This window comes from Chrysemys picta, chromosome 3 (assembly GCF_011386835.1).
Source record: "Chrysemys picta bellii isolate R12L10 chromosome 3, ASM1138683v2, whole genome shotgun sequence".
Lineage (NCBI taxonomy): Eukaryota > Metazoa > Chordata > Testudines > Emydidae > Chrysemys > Chrysemys picta.
The window spans coordinates 202,974,551-202,998,996 of record NC_088793.1 but is presented as its reverse complement, the minus strand read 5'-3'; the positions used below and the strand labels follow the sequence as shown (position 1 = coordinate 202,998,996).

The 24,446-nt window shown below is 43.5% G+C and overlaps 2 protein-coding genes across 9 annotated transcripts in view; one reads left to right on the top strand and one right to left on the bottom strand.

Annotated features, from left to right (window-relative positions):
* DZANK1 (double zinc ribbon and ankyrin repeat domains 1) overlaps nt 1-20,726 on the top strand; it is a 35,321-nt gene extending 14,595 nt beyond the window's left edge. For 7 of the 8 annotated variants that reach the window (XM_065589815.1, XM_065589813.1, XM_065589816.1 and 4 more), the window contains 13 exons: nt 484-597; nt 1,837-1,929; nt 3,411-3,533; nt 4,505-4,669; nt 5,369-5,597; nt 10,130-10,233; nt 12,694-12,768; nt 13,652-13,748; nt 16,077-16,171; nt 17,702-17,782; nt 19,150-19,277; nt 19,770-19,844; nt 20,127-20,726. In XM_065589815.1, coding sequence (XP_065445887.1) covers nt 484-597; nt 1,837-1,929; nt 3,411-3,533; nt 4,505-4,669; nt 5,369-5,597; nt 10,130-10,233; nt 12,694-12,768; nt 13,652-13,748; nt 16,077-16,171; nt 17,702-17,782; nt 19,150-19,277; nt 19,770-19,844; nt 20,127-20,292 — 1,545 coding nt within the window. In that variant the 3' untranslated portion in view covers nt 20,293-20,726. The remainder of the gene's footprint in view (nt 1-483; nt 598-1,836; nt 1,930-3,410; nt 3,534-4,504; nt 4,670-5,368; nt 5,598-10,129; nt 10,234-12,693; nt 12,769-13,651; nt 13,749-16,076; nt 16,172-17,701; nt 17,783-19,149; nt 19,278-19,769; nt 19,845-20,126) is intronic. The other variant, XM_008173922.4, reaches the window with a different exon arrangement.
* Nucleotides 20,087-23,885, bottom strand: BIRC5 (baculoviral IAP repeat containing 5). Its single transcript, XM_005287463.4, has 4 exons — nt 23,520-23,885; nt 23,134-23,243; nt 21,378-21,495; nt 20,087-21,083 (listed from the first exon to the last, which is right to left on the bottom strand). The coding sequence occupies exons 1-4, from the start codon at nt 23,868-23,870 to the stop codon at nt 21,000-21,002; spliced, it is 663 nt and encodes a 220-aa protein (XP_005287520.2). The 5' UTR covers nt 23,871-23,885; the 3' UTR covers nt 20,087-20,999.
* Between the last annotated feature and the right edge of the window lie 561 nt (nt 23,886-24,446).

Genomic DNA, 24,446 nt, shown 5'->3' with positions numbered 1-24,446 from the left:
AATGCTCCATGTGCCGCAATGTGTACGTTCCTTAGTATTTCTTACCCACGAAAGCTTATGCTCCCAATACTTCTGTTAGTCTCAAAGGTGCCACAGGACCCTCTGTTGCTAGTATTCCCTGACACCATACCTCAGAGGAAAGGAGCCAGTCTGTTGTGAGTGTGTTATGACTGAATGCTGAGGCCCTTACTCAGGTAAATGTCCCACTGGAATCAGTGTGAGACTTTTTTCCTGAGTAAAGACTAAGGACTGAAGGGTTTGGCTTATAAAGAACCCTAGTAACGACAACATCTTACCATTTGTAGCAGGAATAATATGTAGTGTAGGTACTTCTTAACTCAGCATGTAGATATATAAAAATATCAGGCCCCTGTGCCTACTGCTTTACCCTCTGCTAAGTGATAATATCGAAAAGTCTGATATTAACTTTCGTGAGAGTGTAATTTTCCATTCTAAAGAAACAGCATGTTGTCTTTTGTACAGATGGGACTATGTGTCGAATGCAGAACTATGGTGCCAATGAACACACCAACTTGTATTGTCTGTGAGGCCCCTATAGCTCCACAGCTGCAACCCCAGGCCAGCATCTGCTTAAAGGTAATTAAGAATCAATGTATCCAAGAAGTAAATTACCTAGAGCTTGGTATGTTTCCTGTAGACGATTTTGTTAGAGACGTTTTGATTCCGTTTGGCTTTGGCTCTTTATCTTGCCGCAACTTTGAGTTAGTAGGATTTAAAATGTTTCTTGAACAGTAGCTGTCATTAAAGATCGACCTCAGTGGCATGACAAGGCATGTTGTACAAGACCACAATATGTCAGTAATATCTATTTGAGTAAGGTAGGGAGGCATTTCTTCTGCACAGTATAGAGTATGTTAATTTGATCTGTCTAGGCATTTATACCTTACTCATAGCTATTTTAACTCTAATAAATCTGTCCTCGCAAGTCTATTTACCTCTTTTGATTGTGAAATATTACTTGTTATATGGGAATGGCACAGCTGGAGCAGTTACTGGAGATGGGGTGGGGGGGGAGAGACCTGTTCAGGGGGGTTCCTGTGGGATGCAGAATGCAGTCTCAGCTGGTGATTCTCAGCTAGTGTGGTATTGTGGGGTATGAGGGGCTGGGGAGGCATTTCTGGGAAAGGGAGGAGGCTGCTGAAGGAGGAACTGAGGGAATGGGGATTGTCAGACAGTAAGGACATTCACTGGCTGAGGACTCGTTGTTTTTTTTACAGTTGTCATAGACCTCAGCCCACACTTTAAATGGTTTAGAGCAGCCCTAATGTAGGTACAGGGGCAAACCTAAACCAATTGAGCATGGCTAGTGTGGACACACTTGTCAACACTAGAATTTGTCATGCTCATAATTCCTAGCACCAGTGGAAACTCACACTCCGTAGCAGTAACCAAGGCTGCCCAGTGAGATCTCCCCAGAAAGAGTAGCCCAAAGGTATAGGTGTCTTTCTTTTGATTTTCCTTGCAAATAATAGACTGTCTGCAAGGAACTGTGTGTACAACTGAGCAAATATTGTAAACAGCCTGAAGGGAACACTGATGTTGGAGCCCCTAAGTCAAATGTCTTGCCAATTCAACAACACTGCCCTCAGCTGCAGATCTGCATGGCAACTGGGCAAGGTAGCTTAACTTTATTAAAGCCCACAGTACAGGAGTTATTTGAGCACTGTGCATGCACACTTGAGGGAGTTCCTCCATCTGCAGGACTAAGCCGCTGCAGGCTCAAATCCCTATTGAGCAGATGGTTTATCCTTACCGTCCTGTTGGTTGCAGTTTAAAATTATCCAATGATTAGTCTGTTTTTTCTGTATTTTAAAGGGCAAAGTAATCTGTCGGGTATGTGGCACCGGAAACCCTATTCACATAAAACACTGTGTGACCTGTGAAAGCAGACTGCCTGAAATACAGACGGTAAGGTTCATGCACAAAACCGTCACACTTGGTTACATGAGATCAGTGAATGAACTTCATTTTCTTTGTCTTGAAAACGTGGGGACAAATCTGGCCCTGTGCTGGGGGCTGTGCTTTCTCTTGTATAGCCTAGGGGAGAATTCTAGCACCTAGCAGCTCTCCCTTTGAAATACCCTGCTCCGAGCTCTACAAGATACTGGAAATCCCATCATACACCTTCTCGTTTCTCCCGCGGGAGCCACGATTGTACAGTGCTGCTGTCTCTGCCGAAAGGTGCTTTGAAAATGTCTGTCAAAGGTGATGGTCTTGACTCAGTTTCCTGAATTTAGTGAAGCTTGTGTGTGTTTAGTTCTCTTTTAAATTGCAGTTAAAAACTATAAATCTTGACAGCAATGATGGGTAATCGCAGCAGGAAAGACCACTCATATCAATTTAAAATGTTGTGTGTATTAGTGACCTTTTAATTATTTTTGTTATCTCCACTTCCTGCATGCCCCATCAGCGTACAACTACTATGCTTGTTTTTGGCAGTGATTCTGTCCAGAGGTGAGAGAAACAACAGTGAATTTTCCCTCTAAGATCGCTGTCTGTGTCATCTTCCAGTTTAGCTGTGTTCATTTGGCTGGAGTAATTTTTAATTTCTACCCCTTAGGCAAAATCTCTTCTAAATGCCCAAGGAGAGATTTCCTTTCGCTAAGCAGGGAGAGCTACAGGGCTGAGAGAAGACAGTAATAATTTGGATCTCATTGCCTATTGGTCACTATGACAACAATGCTAGATCTTAGCTAAAACTACCAGGACCTGGGTGTAGAGGTTTCCTGTACAATCCCTGTAATCTTGAAAATTCAGTGGGACTACTCACAAGCTTTAAGATAAGCACATTGTGCACTCTGACTGGTTCGTTGTAGTGGGGTTACACTGAGGAACTGACTTACTAGCAGTGAAACAACTATAGAAAATGAGAGATCAAAATAAATGCAAAACAAGTGATCTAATCCCCCCTGGCCCTCCACTCACGCCAACATTTTAAGATTTACACGAATCTTGCGAACAAATTAGAAAATGTGACCAATATTTTTCTTTTGTGGAATGTAATTTTTTCAACATAGCCTGTTTTCATTTCAAATTTTCCTTATGCCCCCATGTTTCTAGCTGAATAATTGCACTATTAAAAAAGGACAAAATATGTTAGGAAATAAGGTTTTGTGGTCAGATTTCTCAGGGGATGAATAATGGAAAGTTAGACACACACACAACTATTTAAAAACATATTTGATTGTATCCTTTAAATGAGAAAATTCCACATTAGATCAGAGTAAGCCCAATGTTAATTCACTGCTGAAACCATTGCTTTAGACTGAGCATTCCCTTAGATTGAACATTGCTTTGTGCTTTCAAATTGGCTTGCTTTCACCCTCCCCTTATTTCCCCTTTGGTTTTCTTTTACTGTAGCCTATGAAATTCTTGTTTTGCTTTACTAGCCTGCACTCAGTGGAGATACACCCCCACCTTTATCAAGTCATCTAGGGAGAACAATATCCTGCTCAAAATGCGGCCGTGATAACCACTGTGATGCTCGTTTCTGTGACTGGTGTGGAGCCAAGGTATGCTCTTTGGCTCAGGCTTCTGTAAAGACCATTTTCTCTTTCATTGGCATTTGGTGTTTGTGTTGACAAGCCTGGTTTTACGCATCTATGACCTGCAGCAATTCCATAGCGCCATTCCCAGGAATCTTGTGGGTTAGGACATGTTTTTATATTGTTACTATTTAATGTTTGTATACAGTGCTATAGATGCGCAGAGCTCAGTAAAGAGAAATTAAAGACATAGGATGAAATTGCGATCCCATTAAAGTCAATGGCCAAACTCCCGTTGCCTTCTGGAGGGCCAGAATTTCACCCATGTTCCCTGTCCAGAGGAGCTTTTACCTAAAATAGTCAATGTAAAGATGTCCCCATGTAATGTATTTCTGCAACCACATTTCTATGTATTTCTATAACTTCTTGTGCTAGATTCACCCCCACCAGGATGGGGAAATTCAAACTGTATCTTCTAGGGCCATATAAAAATTAGAAACTCTGCTATATATGCCAGTGAAATCATGGGTTTTCATAGAGAGAGGGCCTGGGGAGGAGTACAGTGGAACAGACAATTAACTGAGATGCTTTGACGTTCCAGAGCGCCACAGTACTAAAGACAGGGTTTCCAAGAGGAGAAAAATATTTTAAAAGTGCATTTGATACCAATATTTTAAGGTTGGTAGGCCTAAAAATTAACCTATGTAGATGCTGATTCCATCTGCAAAACCTTACCTCTGCATGGCCTGGTTCAGCCGCAGTTGACTGTGATGAGCTGCACATTTGGTCTGGCTTTTGTCAGGGTATGAGCCTGGTTTAGAACTGGCAACCAAGGTCACCAGTCTAACAGTTGTAACCACTATCACTCTAGTTTCTCTAAATTCATGCTGGTTAGTCTGATTGGTAGCTTTATTTCTGAGAGTACAAGAAGATAGATCTCCATTGTGCTACGTATTTATGTGCTCCTATGATGACAATAGTTTCATTGTACTTTTCAGCCAGGTCCTCCTCCAAGCTACTTTACTTGCTTCAAGTGTGGTGCAAGCAACCACCCATATGCTAGATTCTGTGGATCTTGTGGTGTTTATATTGAGCCTCCATCAAGACTGGCCTCTCAGAATAGCATGCTATTGGGTGCTGGAGATACCTTTGTGTTTTCTGAGGTAAGTCATACGACGTCACAAACGAGGCTGAGACCACAGTAGAGAGACTGGTATCCTCAGCTGGTATAAATTGGTGTAACTCCATTGACTTCTTCCATCTGAGGATACCATGTTCTGGTCGCAAACATTCTGTGAGCAGAAAAAGAGGTTACATACATTCATTGAGGGAATTGTTTGCTGTTGATATTTACTCATCCCTAATCATTATTACGTATAGCAAAATGAGAACCAATCCATCTCTTCTTAAAGTGTTTGCTCCTTAAGTACTATGATCTGGTTCTGACACAATCACTCACAAATTATATCTGGCTAATTTAAGGTTTTCTTTGATAATGCACATGCCACATTGTTTTAAAAAACTATATTTTAAGAGAAGATCATAATACTTAGCAAGCACAAATGTAAGGGTATCAGAACTTAAGTCAATTTCTATTTAGAAGAAATAGGCTGCATGGGTTTTTCTGAGTATTTGTGATATGCGAGGGTGGCATTTTTTCCAAATGTTAACTGTAATCGGGCATTATTAAAATTCCGCATTTAAACAGTTTGCATCTCTAATGACTTTTTCATTCTAGGATTGTTTTTACACACATGGTTTCTTTCCTTTTTTGGTGATTTTTTTTCTTGTATAAAGTTATATAACTATTAATTACACTTTATTATCACTTTTGTCATCTGGGCGCTGATCTTTCCTAATAGGATAAAGGATTACGGACTCGAGCTGCCTGGGAGCCTCTGGTTGTTTCATTACCAAAGTCAAGACTAGATAGAACAGAAAGAAAAGACAAAGGAACCCAGACCATTGGCCTGTTCTACCCATCCAGCACACTCTTAGAGAAGAAGGAACTTGAGCTGGTTTCTCTAAAAGAAAAACAGGAGAAGATGAGTGATCGCAAGCCCCTGCTCACAGCCATCAGTCCTGGAAGAGGTTAGAAATAGTTCATGATTGCATATGGTCAGCAAGGAAAACTTCCCCTGGTTCTGAAAAAAACTACCGTACTTTACCTTGTATTCTTTTAAAATGGGTCCTCTGTGGCATAATCCCTTGAAAGGCCACTCTTTTACATCATTACATCATCTCTCTTCCCACTAATAACTGTACACCCTGTGTCTGGTGCTTTGATCTGAGACCCCAGCCCTTCTCTAAAGCACAGCAAGCGTTCACAGAATGCACCAGAATTGCATTATAAGGCCTTTGTGAAGCTTTACCATTTGGCTGTGATTTCTCATGAGCAAAGGGTCAGACTTGGTCCGTATTTGGATTGGAGACTACCAAAGAAAACTCAGGTTTTGTCTGAAAGTGGTGTTCACGTAATCAGTGTTGTTATTCTTTCTGGCAAAAGTGGCATTTAGTGCTGCTGGAGGCACTGTCTTTTGGAAAACATGTAAGGGCTTGTCTGCACAGGGACATTGATCAGAATAGCTATTGCAGAATAAACTGTGGAAACAGATTAAACTAAATTGGAAAAAGGCACTATTATTCCAGAATAAAGTGTCCACACAGGCAGCTCTTCCGGAATAACTATTGCAGAATAGATTATTCTGCAATAACTATTCTGGTCAATTTCCCTATATAGACAAGCCTAAATCCAACATCTTGACTGTTTGCGGTCATTAAAAATCCTTTACGATTAGGGATCTTAGCCTCAGTGTCCTGGCAAAATTCCAGTTTAGAGCCAAAAGAAGCCTTAAGACAGACTCCTATAGCGATATTTGAGCACCTAAATAAGTGGCTTGATTTTCAAAAGCACCCAGGAGCTCCCACTGACCTCATTAATTTCATGATGTGTTCCAGTCTGTCAGCCCGGAGGATATTTTAACTTTTAAAGAGCTAGTAGAGCCTCAATACAACTAATGGCCAGCGGTTCAGTGGGTTGATTTTTTCCCCAGTTGGTTCACCCATCTGTAGCTATTCTCCCATTCAGTAGAGTACCTAACTCTTAGAACACTGGTGTTTTTCAGTGTGCCAGCCAAAGGACTGGTTAGAATGATGTCTATGTCTATAGTGTAAAAAAAGGGGTTAATGCATCTTTCAGGCCTTCCTACATTTTTTGTAAACATCTAGGTGAGGCTTTTTTATTTTTAACCTATTACAGTACTTGGGGAATCACTCTTCGCACTGTCTTGCTGTGAGGAGTCTCCTCCCAGTTCCATCACTGCAGTGAATAGCGTACTTGACTCAACCTGTCAAAGAAGTTATCTTAGTCAGAGATACTGGTAAGGGATTGGCCCAAAAGAGGGCTGAGAAAATATTTAACTCTAAAGACTTTTGTGTCTGTGCATCGGAAGTGCAGCTTTCACCCTGGGAAAGAGAACTCCCTTCACAGGGGCAAGTTGGGGAGAAGCTTTGAATTGCTTTGTATTACAGTTGAACCGCACCAACTGACATAACGTTAGAGTCCCCAGAGGCCTTTGCTGAATATAGAGAGGGGGTGGCTGGCAGGTCGTTCTCCATTGGAATCCCCTAGGCTTTGGCCCACACATCCATAACCGTTTGTTTGTTAGCCCACAGGTCTCAGCCTTCCACATCATCATCCTTGCTTCATGCTAAGCTACATAGGCCAGAGACACTTGTACCAACCCCAGCCATTCAGTGACACCCAGGCTGGTCTCAGTTATACTGGCCACACACATCCATCATTTCTTCAGTGCAACTGTATTTGACTTATGACATTATTGCTAAATTAAAAAGCCAAATAATTAAGGTAATTGTTTCCTCCCTAAACAAATAAGCCTCCTGCACTAAATAGACAATCAGGCTTCCAGGGAAAAATGTACAAGTAAAGACAATTTGGAGGGATAGGTCGGTGGTTTGAGCATTGGCCTGCTAAACCCTGGGTTGTGAGTTCAATCCTTGCGGGGGCCATTTAGGGATCTGGGGCAAAAATCTGTCTGGGGATTGGTCCTGCTTTGAGCAGGGGGTTGGACTAGATGACCTCCTGAGGTCCCTTCTAACCCTGATATTCTATGAACAACAAAATAGAAGTGTCAGTTTTCTGATCTGAGCTTTATTTTTTCTGTTGTATTTTCAGTCGGTTTTGAACAGGAGCCAAAAGCATTTGCAAAGTAAATATTACACGGAAGCCATCCCTTTTTTAACTGTAATGTACAGTAAATCAGTCCGATCTAGGTGTAACCAGTTAATGACAACATGAGTTCAGATGTTCAGTCAAGGCTGCCAGAAATCCTTTAAGATACATAACAAACATAAGTAGCGTGAAGCCAAGCACGCATATGTGTATTTCTGGCGTCCTGGTTTTACATCTTGATTTTTATGTCACAAGCACCTGGCCCAATTTAACCCTGGCCTAACCTAGTGCAGCTATCACTGACTTCACTAGGCGTTGCATCTACAAAGTAGTAGCCCAGTTGTAAGGTTTAATTGTTACTTTAAATTAGTATTTATTTAAGTCGGTGATTTAGTTTAAAGCAAAATGCCTCTGCTTTGGAAGCCATTGGGGAACAATTTGGGGTACTGTAGAGATGAGTACCCCTTAGTTTGTTTCTTTAAAGCTTATCTTGATGATCAGTACCCTATAAGTCTGTTGTTTCGCTTTACCATAATTTCTATATGGCCAACCTTTGAACTTGTTGATTTTCCTTAAGGGCAACAATGTTTTGAGAATCATTTCTTTGTTTATACTTTGACATTTTGTTTTTATATAATAAAATAGCATTTATATGGCAGTAATGTCCAGAGGCCCCTCGTTGGGTTGGGCCCCATTGTACATACTGATATTAAATCAGGGACAACTGTTTTTTATCTAAGTATATAACAGCTTTGGTACAGCGGATCCTTTCTAAGAATTAGCAACAGAATGGAGAGAGCCCACCCAGTATATTTTCTCTTCTGCTCTTGGCTTGTCTTATTAAAGCCGCACAGTACCATTCTTTTTCTGCCTTGGCTTCATGTTCCTATTCTGGTCCTACAGCAGGTCAGAGTAAGGTCAGGGTGATCTTACTGTTTCGACTAAATGAGGCTTGTCACACCTACACTGTTTATTTACTCTCTGTACTTTCTATAAGTGCACTCGACAGTAAAGTTGGCTGGATCCTGATACACAGCCACTTAAGGTTTAAAACGAGTCCTTCCATCCCTTTGTCCACTAAACACCAAATATTGCATTGGAAATAATGGATTCAGATTGCAAAAGAATTAAAAATAAATCCTACTCAGACTTCTTATTAATTATTTAGATTGTGGCAGCACCCAAAATGTTCTAGATATTATTCACCCCTACCCCAAAGAGCTTGCAATCTGATAGACAAAGAGCAGACAGAAAATTGGGGAAAGCGGTACAACATACAAGCAGAGAGATCAGTGTTAAGACTGGGACATCTAATGGCAGCTCCACATTGTTGTTTTTTTGTTTGCTATATGCATAAATTGTCTCCAGCTGCCCCCTAGATGCTACCTAGCAATTGGCTAATTTCTCATAGGTGCTGTCTGAGAAGTGAGTCTGGAAAAGGGAAAAAGCAACAGAGGGTCCTGTGGCACCTTTGAGACTAACAGAAGTACTGGGAGCATAAGCTTTCGTGGGTAAGAACCTCACTTCTTCAGATGCAAGTGAGGTTCTTACCCACAAAAGCTTATGCTCCCAGTACTTCTGTTAGTCTCAAAGGTGCCACAGGACCCTCTGTTGCTTTTTACAGATTCAGACTAACACGGGTACCCCTCTGATACTGGAAAAGGGAACTGAAAGATGAGAAGGCAATTGTCAGTTGTATCAGCTCAGTCCATTTCAAGAGGAGGGGCGCCTATGGAAGAAAGTACAGAGACGGTTTCATCTGGACTTAATGAGCCAATATTGTTTCGTTAGAACGCCTCCCATTCCCCACAAACTGCATGTCAAAACTCAGCCTTATCTGTATTTCTTTGTGATTATGCCTTAAAATATACTCTCTCTTTAGGAAATTATAAAGTATTTGTCCAGTAATACAGTCTATAATACAAACTGGAACCCCTTATACGCTGTTACAGTGTATGCAGTTTTCAGACCTGGCTTCATTTTTAACTCTCAGTGAGATCTACAAAGCAAGCCACATTTTCTGAAAATCAGTTCAGTCATGCCTGATAACTCAGGCTTAATATGGCACTAACACTAACCTTTTTTTCCCTGGAATTGTTTTATATTCTCTGTCACATAGGGCTAGCTTGAGTCTTTAGACTCAACACTGAATATGGGGCAGCACGTAACTTTTCCATCCCAAGAGGCGCTCTGGGAAGGAATGACTCAGCGCTCCACTTTTGATCTGAGGGGAAGTGTGTTATTTCACCCCTTTATGGGGTGCACCTTGCTTCTTTTCCTCCTCCTTGGTCAGCTGGATTTGCTACAGAAAAACGCAGCGTTGTTTGTCCTGGTCAAAATCGACAATTCTTTACTTACTGCACCACATCAGTGGAAGAGTTATTGATGACAATTACAGGGTATTTTCATATTCATAACTCCTACTTTTTAGGGTACTGGAGAAAACAGTTAGATCATGTCTGCGCTCATCTTAGAAGCTATGCTCAGAACAACCCAGAGTTCAGGGCTTTGATCGGAGAACCTCGAATGGGAAAGGTAAGAAATAGCATTTTTCTTGTGTTGTATCAAGGAACGATTGAAGAGAAAATAAATCTGATCAAAATACTGTTTTATTTTCTAGAAAATTAGCCCCTTAGGCCATGTCTACACTAGAAGCACTCTACCAGTATAGGAATACCAGTGCACTGTACCAGCACAGCGCTCCTAGTGTGGCTGCAGCCATACCAACAAAGCAGCACTTTGTACGGGGATAGTAAACCCACCCCCCCCGAATGAAACAAGCGATGCCAGTTGAAGTGCAGCTTTGCTAGTCGAACTACATCTACATTAGGGGGTTCTGCTGGCACAGCTGTGGTATTCAGGGATCACACACCTCTTCCCATCCCGACCGATATAGCCACGCAGCAGAAGTCTGTAGTATAGACCTGGCCTAAATAACTGTGCCAATTATTGTCTTGATTCATCTACCTGTGTTTTATTTCTGTCCTACTTTTTCTCCTGCTTGCTTTTTCTAATTCCCCTTTGTTCTCTTTTTCTCACTTCTTTCATTCTATTCCAGTTTTTTCTTCTTAGTTTGCTGTTGAGTTCCTTCTGCTTTCTCTCTAGTTATAATTCCCTTCCTTCTCTCACATCTTCTCCTTGGAACCACCCCCGAAGTTAGGGGAGATGGTCACCACAACCTTAAAGGCCTTGCTGACCGATCAGAGCAGAGGTGTTATTCAGCTGATTTTATTATATCCCAGAGCAGATGTTCACCCCTGTGCCTTGGGTCAGCACAAGGCCAATGCACTATTTAAGTCCTACTTATAAGTGGTGCATTTGCCTTGGGCTAGCCCTCTGCACAGGGATGAATTTCCCAGCAGACAGCACCAGGTCACTTTGTCTCGAATACTTTATTTCTGCCACAACCTATGCCATTATTGGAACAATGTGTTCTTACCTCAGTACTCGGCACTTGGCTTGTGCATATTAGGGATATTAGCTGACTTAATGTCACCAGTCAACACTAAAAAATGGTGAGCTGTGGCTGTATTGGTGGCTAAAATGGTCATACTGGGGAGATGGAAATTTGAGGTTTCTTCTACATGCAGTGATTGCTCTCAATGGCACAAATGCAAAAATCATATCAAACAGAAACAGTTGGAAAAAATACATGCTTTAGCTATGGTTCCATGTGCCTGGGAGCAGGAATGGCATGTACTTTGTGGAGGTATGGCATTCCATCAGATTCTTATTACCACTCTGACATTGTGCAGGGTCCTGAATGTGAGGGTAATGTGAGTGGTGTCTATTTTAAAGCCTTTCTACGCTGCCAGAGAGGTGTAGAGGAGAATCGGGCCCATTGCAATTCGTTTTCTTTGAGAGAAGGTTCAGGCATATGCAGTTTGGAAGGATATGGAAAATATCTCCAGGAGGGATATTCCTGCAATTTCTAGGCCTCTATCATCCTACTGTAATGAAACCTCTGCCAAGAAAAGTATCAGTGCTGATTCAAGGCAAATGCCAATATTTGGTCTTTATTAATGCTTTTTCATGTTTCATGCAGAATATATATATATCAATCAAAGTTCTCAGCCTGCAGTGATGCCAACTTGCATTGTAATCTTATCAGCTTTCATAAGCCAACTAGTTATGTGCCACTTGTCTGAAATTTCCCTGTAGTTTCAATTTTATAAATAACATCATTTCCCCTCTTGAAATCACTTTCATATAGTTATATGGTGTGGCTGCCACAGAATGGTGCCGTTTCCTCCCCACAGCAGGCTGCATTTCAGTAGTGGGTGAAGTTAGCCCTGTATGCACAGCGCTCTGCTCATGTCCAGGCGCCAACTGGCACAACCCAAGTGGAAATTGTCCACTGGCGATAAGTCTTCCTGGAGCCGGGTGGCACAAGCTGCCCATATCTCATGCTCCACTGGGGCTCTGTAGCCAAAAGTGAGTGGGAGATAGGCCAGATCAGCTGAGAAATATGATTACTTAGCATCAGCCCTCCTTCATGGTAAAGCATCTCTATCATATCAGTTGCATTTATTGTGTTTATGAAGCACTGTGCACCATAGTTGCACACAGCTGTGTGTGTGTGTGTGTGTGTGTGTGTGTAAAAATGCCATCCCTCTTCAGCCATGGGTGTGAATCTGTTTCATGACATGTACATTTTGGGATGAGAGTATAAGGAATCATTGATATTTTTAGACATTTGGCATTTTCAGTCATTCAGGTTTCTCTACTTACCTCAGAATATCACCTGTTATAAATTCGTACCCCTTCACTCAGTTAAAGTGGAAAGATGATTAGTTAATGTGCGCACAGTGCTATAAAGACGTAAAGTGTGAATTACTAATTATTATTGTTACTATTACTGTATTATTTATTTATGGATATATTGGTTCAGTTGATAAACACTTTCAGCCGACAGCAGGACTACTTAGCATTACTGAAACTGTCTTCCTGTACTTTTATAAGAAGAGGTGCTAACTTGTGCTTTTTTCCTTATAGATTATTTCTGCTACAGTCCATGAGGATGGTTATGAAGTCAGTCTCAGATTAAATTACATTCTTGCCATAAACAAGGTCAGTTTAGGGGAGCAGGCTAATCATTGGAGAAGTTGACCTACTGAGCCAATAGCCATTGCTTGACAGCTCAGCATGAATATGTATCTCTAACCCGATTCCAGAATTTCTCTTGTTGAGAGCATGTTATTCCTTTCTAAAGTGAAAGTCTTTTCTTTTTCTGTTTGAGCTAAGTAAACAGGAATCCCTATGGCTCAAACCAGACTTCAGTCATGTTGTTGTTATCTTGTATTCATTGCCAAGGCATCTTATAAAGTATGCTATTAATATTAACATTCTTCTTTCAACTGAGATTTTTAATAGCCTTAACACCACTTTCCTCCTCTCCAAACTGCAACTGGTTGTCTTGTGGCACAGGTTTTCTAATTCCAAATACAGTTGAGAGGCAGCACATGCCAGAGCTTTTGCTAATTTTGCTCTGAGGCTCTGCATGTTCCTGCAATATTACTTTGTTCACCCATGTTCTCAATCCTTCCAAGGAATCCAGTTCAACTCGGAGAATATTTCTTTTGGATGGCACCCTGATGAAAGGTGTTTCAGAAGGTGTATCATTTGGCTTCTTATTGCTGTATCTCATTTGGCAAGCAATACGTTAAGAGGTTTTTTTAATGAATATATATAATGCCTTTCTTTGGATGTGTATCTTCATTTCACAATATTGAGGTGATGTTCAAGTTTTTGCATTAAAACAAGTCTTGAATAGTGAGGTGCTTTAAAAACCTGTTTCCTTTGCCTGGGCTGAAACAGTATTAACTAAGATTGAAGACACTAAATAGCTGTATATCTTTTTCTTATATATAACTTCCTCCCATTTCATGCCACTGAGGATATTACAGAATTATGCGATCATCTGATTAAATGTCCACATGTTATGATTCCCCAGGATATTCTCACTGGTAAACCAATGAAGTTTGACAATCATTATCTGAGCACTGTGACAGAAGGCAGAGATGGACGGTATGATAGTCAGGCTAGTTTGGGTGAGTTTTCCTATATCTTTACAATCTGACTAACTACAGCACTCAAGAACAGGAATCTGTCTCCTATGAATAACATGTTAGATGCTCAAATGGGAAATTTACCACCGTGCAGACAGCCTGCAACATTTAAAACCTCAAAATAGGGTGTAAGTGGGAATTAAAGGTGGGATCCACAGAGGGGCTTAAGCATTGCGGTACCTAATTCTTAGGTGCCTAGAAAAATCACAACAACAAGATCCATAAAGCCTTGTTAGGTGCCTAGGCTCCCTATACAAAGAATGGGAAGAGATCGGTGTCTTAGAATGCAATCCACAAAATCCCGCATGCTAGATAGGGAGCCAATGGGAGATGCCAACGAGAGGGGGCTGTGCTAAATTCCACCCCTCTCACAGATGTAGACACCTAAGTCCGGGCTGCAGAGAAGCGCCTGTCTTTACTTAGCAGTGCATGACCAGGAAGCTCTCTCCTGGAGTCAGGTGACTTAGGCTCCTGAAGGGTTTCTTGAGGGAATGAGTTAGGCCTGCCTCTCTCCACACAAAACAGCTGGAGAAGGTGGTGGTGCCGCTGGTACCCACCTTATAACTTTTATCCTAATGGTTTTATCTCACTTCTGTGAGATGTGGGAGACCCAGGTTCAATTCCTCCCTCTCACAGGAGTGCTGTAACCACTGAGCTCTCATGTTGGAGCTGTTCCACTGTGGATAAATACTTAAATAGCTATTGGGCCACAGAGGGAATGACTCTGTGGTCCAGTGGTTAGAGCATCCACCCAGGAGGTGTGTTACCCAGAGTCCAGCCACCGTGCTCCACTCACTCTTTCATTATTTATTCACAGAAGAGCTTCAGCAGGACAGACTGAGGGACCCTGCCCTCCTCAGAATATCCACAGCTCCGTGGTTAGCGCACTCTCCTGGGAGGTGGGAGATCTTTGTTCAAATCCTCTTCCCCCCCCCATCCCAGGCAAGCGCTCTGACCACAGGGCTAAAAGTTATAAAGCAGGTACCACTCCCACCCACCCTAGTTTTTGAATGGGACCTGATCCATTTGGGGGCCTCTGAGTACACCTACTGGATTGAGCCCTGCATGCAGATTAGGCATCCATACACCTATCTTGTGAATCGCTCTAGGGCTTAAGGGGAGAGACAGGAGTCTGAACACCTAACAGGAGGCAGCAGGGTGCATGCCTGGAGGGTGAAACATAGGCACCAAGCAAGTCTGGGGTTTAGGTGCTTCAGTATCTTTGTGGATCTGGGCCTAAGTGATTGACAGGCATTGTGCAGCTGTGTTGAGTGCTCACAGACACTGAATTACATCTTCAGAGAATAGCTGAAAAGATCACGTAAGTGCAGCTGAAGCTCAGTTTTTTGAATCCTAGTTGTAAAATCCATGCACAGTGACACTGGCTGGCTCTAACTGGGCAGTCACAGAATCATAGCAATGTAGGGTTGGAAGGGATCTCAAGTGGCCATCAAGTCCCAGCTCCTGCATACCTAGACCATCCCTGACAGGTGTTTGTTTAATATCTGAAGGCCACAACTTCTAGCTGTTGTTTGTGGGGGTTTGGTTTTGCTCCATTTGACAAATGAAACAGAATTGATGATGTGTAAAATCCTAGGGCTCAATTTTCCAAGGTGCTGAGCACTCGTAGCACCCATTGGCTTCAGTAGGAGGTGTGAATGCTCAACACATGTGAAAATCAGGCCACCTGTTGTTAGACTCTGGCTTTTTGCTTCAACAGCTATTGCCATTTAAGATCAAACTAGTCTTATAAATGCACATGCGTGTGAATTATCATGGTGCCTTATTTATTTCTGAATGCTTTTATACATACCTAGGCAGATAAGATGGGTGAGGTAATATCTTTTATTGGACCAGCTTCTGTTAGTAAGAGACACAAGCTTTCGAGCGTGCACCTGAAGAAGAGCTCTGTGTAAACTCGAAAGCTTCGCTCTCTCTCAGCGACAGAAGTTGGTCCAGAAGAAGATATTCCCTCACCCACCTTGTCTCTCTAATATCCTGGGACCAACACAGTTACAACATTGCATTTACACATTCCTGTCAGTTTTCCTTATTAGAGCTATTGTAAACCAAGTCACCTGAGATTTGGCATGGTCTGTGGAGTTAACCCATTTTCAATGCTATTCAAATCTGAAACACTCCAGTTGAAGTTCATTCCAGTGCAACTGGCCAGCACAAGGGGCCACTTAAATGGGGCGCTCTGGATAGGGGTTGATTTCATGCTGCCACAACACTGTATGAATGGCTCCTGAGTTCTTGTTACACCACTAGTATCACTTTTAGTTTTAACTCTGGATTCTCTCATTTTAGTGTGTGAAGAGGGTCACAGCATCTCAAGCCCCAGAGAAAAAGTAAAAAGAACAAAGAAGACAAGAACATTTTTCGAAAAAGAAAATAAGCTATCTGTATGTATATACTACAGTCTGTGAGTGTAGGAAGGATACTGGGACTGCCAAAGTGCTAACGCTAATCGACACATCCAATGGAAAAACTGGGCTGCTTTATTTTTTAACACCTTCCAAATGCATTGGTCTAGGAGAACATTTTGGAAGGGAAAGGTGGAAAATAGTCAAATTTGGTTTAAAAAGTAAGGACCATCTTTCCTAAATAGGAATGGTTGGTTGGCATGTATATATTTTTGTAGAAGTTGGATTTAACCAAATTTCCCCCTACTCTCTGAAAAAGATTTTTTTTAAACTAGATAGCTTTCATTTTTTAACCAAAGCATTACTGTCTGGACATTATGCAAGTAGCTTAATGAAAGTATTTTGGACCCATTCTTCTCCCTTTGAAGTGAATGGTAGCACTCCCATTGGATCAGGTCCAGAATCTTTGTCACTGTTACAAATTGGGAGTGTTAATGCTACAGAAGATGTGCTATGGAAACCTTTAAAGGCAAGCCACATGTGGTTACATCATCTATCCAGTGGGGACAAGAGGAGACTTGCCATGTTACCCTGTAAGAAATAGAACACGAGTAACTGAATTTTCAGGGATTTTAAAAAAATAAAGGAACAAAAAACCAGATAACTGATTTTCAGTGCAAAACTAAAAACACTTTGAGTGAATTTCACCCCAAATAAAAGATCACATTTCTGCAAGCCCTACTTCACGAGAACCTCTGTGTGGCAATGGGCCGAGGCCACAGTATGGGTTTTACATGCGAAAGTGCTTCCCTCACTCCCTGCTATTTCATAGTCTCTCCTGGGTTTAGCACATACTCAGGCTCAGCCGAAAGCCACTGGACCATAGATCTAGGGAAACTATGGGGTGAAAATAATTGTATAGGCTAATCCCGGCATTGGCTTGAGTTTGCCATAGAGTGACGCTGTGGCCTAGTAGGAGTTCCTACCTCTTTCTGTCCTCATGTCACCCATGTACAGCCCAGATTTTCAGGCTGGGTGCTGGAGTTTAGCTTAAGTGAATAAACACAGTTAAAAAGCAAGGCTAGCAAATCGCAAAGTGTATTTTGTTAATGTGCTTTGGCAATTAGTTTAGTTTTATTTGATAAAACTTCATAGTATGCTAGTAAATATTATGCAGCGTATTTTATAAAAACAGGAAGTCAAAGGCCCTGAATTGTCAAAGATATGCATGTGCTTAACCTTATTATCTTGAGTATTTATTTTATTTCAGTAGGACTACTCATGGTAGTAATGTTAAGCACATGTATAAGTGTTTACAGGATTGGGACCTTAGTAATATGACAGTTGACGATAGCACCCTGCTGTTCAATATTTGCTCAGAAGTGGGGAGAGACAGCCTTTTTTTGTAGAAATTGTGTGTGGATTAGTGAGGTTCAAATGCCTAACATGCGTAAGACCAAATTCTGCCCTCAGCTACATTTGCACTACTCTGCCAGTGTGAGTTGCCTATAATCATATTTCTACTTTGTGAAATGTTATCGAGTGGTGTTGCTTTCTGTATTTTCACAGCCTGAGGCTAGACAGCTCCTGAAAGAAGTGGGGCCAGAAGGGGAAGGAAAAATTTCAGTGGTAGAACAATTGCTTGATGAAGTAAGTTTAAAGAGATAAAGTAATTTCTAGTTCAGGTTTTCAAGACACAGATCCAGGCCCATTGTCCATTTACTTCATGAACTTTAGTCTTGCCTTCATGACTTTTAATAAGAAAGATAATAAACGTAACCCAACAGAAATTGTTCCAAGGGCAGATCGCTGCAGTAGAGCTTTTAGGCCTAGAGTCTCAAAAGTACTTAGACTCCTAACTTCCACTGATTTCAATGGAAATTAGGAGTCGAAGGGAACGTCTACACTAGAAATGCTACAGCGGTATCGCAGCAGCTGTGCTGCTAAAGCATAGACACTTACTACAGCAATGGAAGAGGTTCTTCTGGCAGTGTAGTAAATCCACCTCTCCACGATGCGGTAGCTAAGTCAACAGATGAATTCTTCCATCGTCCTAGCAGTGTTACACGAGGGCTTAGAGCAGCTTAATTGCATCGCACACAGCATGTTTTACACAGCCCTAAACGATGTAGTTAAGTCAGCCTCACTTTGTACTGTAGACCAGCCCTAAATATTTCAGGCCCTGGGCCTTACTGCCCCCAGTATTAAAGAAAATGAACATGTAAATAAAAACCAAACAGGAAAATCTATTTGCATATATTCTGTTCCAGAATTGATAATGAACAGATATAAGAGTTCGCCCTGGTCCCACCAAAAGCATTGTAGTAAGGAAAAAAGTAACCTTTTCTGTAACCATTTTATGGGTTAAGGTCAAATCCTTAGTTGAACTGCCACAAGCCTGCCCTACAGTAGGGCATGCACTATCACTCTATGGTGATGTACTACACAGTAGAACGCAAGGAGAGCGAGAGCTTTGAGGTGAAAGCAGGTTGGGAGTTCTCCATGGGCCAAATCCATCATCACAACACTACCACCATCTCTACCTGGAGTTGTGGCTACAAAGCAAGCTGGGTGGGGAAGCCTTTGACCTTCCCTCCCTCTTTTTTTTTTTAAAATATGCAGATATACCTATCTCATAGAACTGGACAGGACCTTGAAAGGTCATAGAGTCCAGTCCCCTGCCTTCACAGCAGGACCAAGTACCATCCCTTTTTTTTTTTTTTTGGGGGGGGGGGGAGGCAGATCCCTAAATGGCCACCTCAAGGATTGAACTCACAACCCTGTGTTTAGCAGGCCAATGCTCAAACCACTGAGCTCTCTCTCCCCCTGACAAATACATGAAAGTTGAATTTTCCAGGTTTGAATGTTTCTCTAATGTTTCTGAATGTTAAAGCAGATTTGAGAGAGACTGTGACCGTACATGTGACAACTAAAGCCGAGTTTGTTATATTAAATCAGGGGAGGCAAGTTGAAACATGCATAGCTTGTAATAGCTAGTCCTTTTCTGCACATTCCAGGGAGCTGACCCAAACTGCACCAACAGTGAACACCGACCTGCTTTAACAGTTGCTGTCCTAAACAGACATGATGAAGTGGTTCCAGTTCTTGTCCAGAAAGGTGCGGATATTGACCAGCCGTCAGGACCGTAAGTAAGCAATTTCTATCCAGAATCCTCTATAGAGCTTGACCCGCAGAGGGACTTGAGACATATTTCACCAAAAGGGACTAATCTCCTAAAGTGACTGTGAATCAAATTTTCAAAACCAAACAAAAACACCCAAACATGTCAATCAACAGACAACTCCCCCTTTTATTGCTTCACTTTAGTTGGCCAGCTTTGAAAATGTGGTCCCATACAAAGCCTCAATCCTCCTTCTAAGCCCTTCCCCTCACTTTTCCTGTCACTGGTACCTTCCTTCTTTTCCCCCACTCCTAATGTTCTCCTACCCCATTTCTCCCTATCAAAAAGAAGATAGTCACCTCACCAGAGACTACATTTGTTGGTCCTTGATTTTTCCCACCTAGTTTGGGGCAGTTGATATACTAGTAGAGATAAAACATTCCTCTAAATAAAGCCATGACTTTCTTTTTAAATAATAGAACTTATTTGAGTACACCCTGTTTTCCTCCCCTACAGGCATAACAACACTGCTCTTCATGAGGCAACTTTGCTTGGATTGGAGGGAAATAAATGCATCAAAGTCTTGTTAGGGTAAGTTCTGCTGTTGTGGCATCCAGTGCAGCTCTGGGCTATGTGTAATCAGTGACAGGTATGGGCTTCATCCTGCAAGGAGCTGAGTGCCCTCAACTTATGTTGATTAATAGTGTGCTGTACATGTACAACAGGACCCAGGGCCAGACTCTGATATCATCACTCACATTACAACACGAGTAAACATCAGAATCTGACTGTATGAGATTTACTTTTGAGTTTAGTAATTTCAAACAGATTCCTTTTCTAGAGTAGCTTGAGCAGTCTGTTCTTTATTTACAGCTGTAATGCAAACGTTAAAAAGAAGAATGAAAAAGGCTTATCAGCATATGACTTGGCCCTGAAGACTGGGAATGAGGAAATCATTTCATTGTTTGCTAGTAAGCTTGGACAGGGAATGCTGGACAAACTGACCAAGCCCAAGAATCTCAGTCTGGCCATGGCTTGAGTGTAGCTTTCTTATCCAACATGGAGATGGGTGCTATAGATGTTTGGAAGAAAGTGGGTTTTTTTCTTTTTAAAAAACTGCATCGCCAAGGCTTTTTTTTTTTAAACTGACTCCAAGTGGCTTTGAATCAAGCAAGTAGCTGACACCTTTTATATCAAAAATCACAAGTAATCTTCTTATCCTTAGAAGAACTACAGGATTGAGCCCAAGGAGAGCAATTGTGCCTTTAAGATTAGGATGCTGTTGGAACTATCTTAAATGGATCATTCCCCACTTCTGCAGGGGTGCCTCTAAGGCAGCATGTACTGTGATTAACTTATATTTCACATTTTAAAATAAAAAATGAATGATGTGAACTATTCGAATAGGAGAGATTGTTAGACTTCACTATAGAATACTTGGTTTGAGCAGTTAAATAAATCATTGTGCATTAAGTTTCCTTTAGACATTTATTTGTGTGTCAACATGAGAAAATTTCAAAGGAGGTTTGCAGAGTCATGTAAGAGATTTAGGAACACAAACCTCAATGGTAGTTGGTCCTAAATGCCTTAGGTGATTTTGAAAATCTCCCCCTTTGTTTATAAGTATACATCCCTTTGATCCTTGCATGAAAGGGACCTGAACTACTACCACCACCCGGGCACAAAGAGACAACTCTAGAGAACATATATACAAGTCAGACACTGCACAAGGCAAATCGCAGGGGCCTAGGAGACCAGCTTCTCAATATCACGACGTGCACGCTGTGATTCTTCCTTAAACTCCGTCACTTTCTGAGAGATTTGCTTTTTCTGGAAAGATCAAAAATAAAATTCCTTCAGCTTACTACAGGCACTATCACGCTCAGCTTGGTGGGAAAGGACAGGGTACTACAGCTCTGCACTCCCCCCAGGGCAAAGGCAGGGAACTGCCAGGTGACATGCTGGCTGGCCCAACACATGTCAGAGGGGAGAGTAATGAAGAAGTGTCTCCTTGGCAAGGAAGCCAAATTCTCAGGAGGCTACCTAACAGGTCCTAGGACTGGAGGCTACATTAGCCTTTTGGAATAGAGGACTTAAAACACCCCAATTCTGAGTTGTACGTACAATCATGTTTCTTGTTCGTTCCTTGTCCAGTTTCAGGAATTCCTGCAGTGTCAGGTCAACAGGGTTCTTATGGAGGGAGAGAAAAGCGCAGCCAGAGGAGTGTTTCCTGTGCTCATCTCTAGGAAAGGGAGACCAGGCTCATTTTAAAGCACACAACTGTACTCCAGCGCAAAGCATTTCAATAGTTACTTGCTTTCACCCCATCCTCTACCAAAGCAGTTCTCAAACTGGAGTCCTTAGAGACTGCACAGAAGGTCCACAAAATGTTATGAGCAGAGGTGATGCCGGGGGGGGGGGGGAGGAGGAGCATGTGGGGTCCTGCTCATGGAGTCAATGGTGAGGCAACCCCTTCTGATGGCAGGGGGAGCCATCAAAATGTTCACGGGCCCAGGGAGGGAGCACCACCTCCACCTCACCTGTCTGGGCTGGGGGTGCAGGGGCGCACAACCAAAAACTGCAGTGTCACTGCAAAAGAGAGATCTCCCCCTGCCATCAGAAGGAGTTGCCTCACAGCCACTGACTGCATGAGCAGGCAACAGCTAGCCAAGGAGAGAGACACCACTGCTCTGCCCTGCTACATCAGCTCTTCAGGTAGCAGGGCCAAATGGAAGGCAGAAATCTGGCAGGACACATCTGCATTCCCACCCCCAACCCCTATTGCCTCTGGATAGAGGCTGCAGTAAGAAGCAGGCACACCCATCTCACATAACTGTAAGTACTTATACTTTTTTTCTTAAAGCATTGCTAACAGTATGTGTTTATTTGAAGTACACGTACTTTTATCAATCCATTTATCAGTTGGGAGTCTGTGATGAACATTGCATTTGAAAAGGGGGCTGTCAACAAAAAGTTTGAGAACCTCTGCTCTACCGTATGTCCACTACTCACAGAACCACAAGTGAGTCACTCCCCAACCCCACACCCTGCAATACTGAGAGATACCAATTTACTGGTATTTTGCTAAAACACTCCACCCTTGAGGTTCAGCTGGCATTTCAATCCTAAAGTAGTTTCCTCACTCTCAGCCATTTCAGTCTCCTCAGGGCTCAGTCCCAAACCCATAGCAACTGGGCTATGGGTTCAGGGAACTATTTTAAGGAGCCTAGTCCTCTGTTGGGATTTCTGTTAGTTAGGAAAAGTAGAACATAACCATGTCTCACTTGGCATGAGTGAAGAACAAAGTCCTGGAGGAGGTTAAAGACAGGAGTGTTCCGGTTGCTGATCAGCGATGTGCTGTCTTGCATAGTATGGTACTCTGGCTTCACTCCCATATTTAGCTGACCTCTGTGTTTGTGACTGTCACACACTCCCAGAGGGGGAAGCTATTGTGATTCCTACAGTGGAACTCCTTCCATGGAGGTCCAATAGACTGGCTCCCCTCCTGAGTGAAAATTCAAGTTACTGAGGACACACAGAGGGCATTAGTTTTCCTCGTGATACTTAAAAGAACATTGGGTCCAGCTACCAAAGCAGCCCTGGGGCAGCAGAGGCTCCTTGTTCTCCTTTGAGGAGCATAAATTCAATACATAATCTTGTATTCGTGCAATAATCAGGGGATAACTCCACCCAGGAGGCACATGCTGGGTAGCTTCATTGATGTGTAATTAGACTGTAGCTGGCAATGTACCACACGGCCAAGAAAATGAATGCTGCCATGGGACTTTTTGGCATCCTGGTTTGCAGGGGTCTAGTCTCCCCTATTACAGGCAGCTTCTATCTGAAGAAGTCCCTGTAGGGACAGTGCAGGGATACTTACAGGGGGTCATCCTCCGGCTCCCAGCCTTCCAGCTCCTTGAAGCAGAAGAAGCATTGCACCACATCAGGCCCGTTCTCACTGGGGCAGTGGATGAATCCGGCTTCTGCCATCTGGAGCGGGGGGAGAGAAAGACGGGATCAGCAAGAGCCCCCCCAGCTCCTTCCCGCTGGGGCTGGCGGCGGGCCCAGCAGGGGCCCGGGGAGAGGCGGGGATGCCCCAGTCCCGCAGGCTCGGGGGTGCTGGAGGAGGAGTCCCCCGCAGCCCAGTCGCAGGCCGGCGGTGGGAGGCCTGGGGCTCAGTGCGCCGGGGAACCGGGGCAGCCTCCGAGCTGCTCGCAGCGCGGGGCGGGCGGGGTGTCCCGCCTGCGCCCCGGCTCCCAGCCTCACCCGCTCCGGGGTGCAGGCGCAGCCCTCGGTGAAGGGCCAGCTGCGGTAGGTGGCCAGGCGGGTCTCACTCAGGTAGAGCTGCCACTCGGCGGGCAGGAGCGCGGCGGCGGCCGCGGGGCACTTCATCTTCAAATCGCGGCGGCGGCGCGGGGGCTGCCGGGACTGGGCGCGGCCGCACACGCGCGGGGCAACCTGGGAACTGTAGTTTGGGAGGGGGCCCGCGCGGGCTGGGCCGTTATAGCGGCTGCCCCTCGTGCGTGGATAGCGCGTCACAATGAGACGGGGCGGGAGCCTGGGGGCGTTGACGGGCGGGGAGAGAGAGAGAGCGATAGATAGATGTGTCAGGGGCATGGGGGCGTTGACGTGAGGGAGGGGCTGTGGGACATGGGGGTTGGGGGGGTGTCAAGGCTTTGAGGGTGTTTAGATGAGAGATTTCAGAGTAACAGCCGTGTTAGTCTGTATCCGCAAAAAGAAGAACAGGAGGACTTGTGGCACCTTAGAGACTAACAAATTTATTAGAGCATAAGCTTTCGTGGACTACAGCCCACTTCTTCGGATGCATATAGAATGGAACATATATGAGAGAGTGACCGGATGTGTGTGTGTCAGGGCTGTGGGGTTGTTGTCCTGAGGGAGGGGCTGTGGGAGGGGCAGGGGGATGTGGAGCGTGTCAGGGCTGTGGGGTTGTTGATCTGAGGGAGGGGCAGGAGGATGTGGGGGCTGTCAGGGCTGTGGGAGTGTTGACCTGTGTGGGGGGGGTACTGGTGCCATGGGGGGATGTTAGGGGTGTCAGGATTGCGGGGGTGTTGACCTGAGGGAGGGGCTGTGGGGGGGGGACTTTGGGGCCATGGGGGATGTTAAGGGTTTCAGGGCTGTGGGAGTGTTGACCTGTGTGGGGGGGTACTGGTGCCATGGGGGGGATGTGGA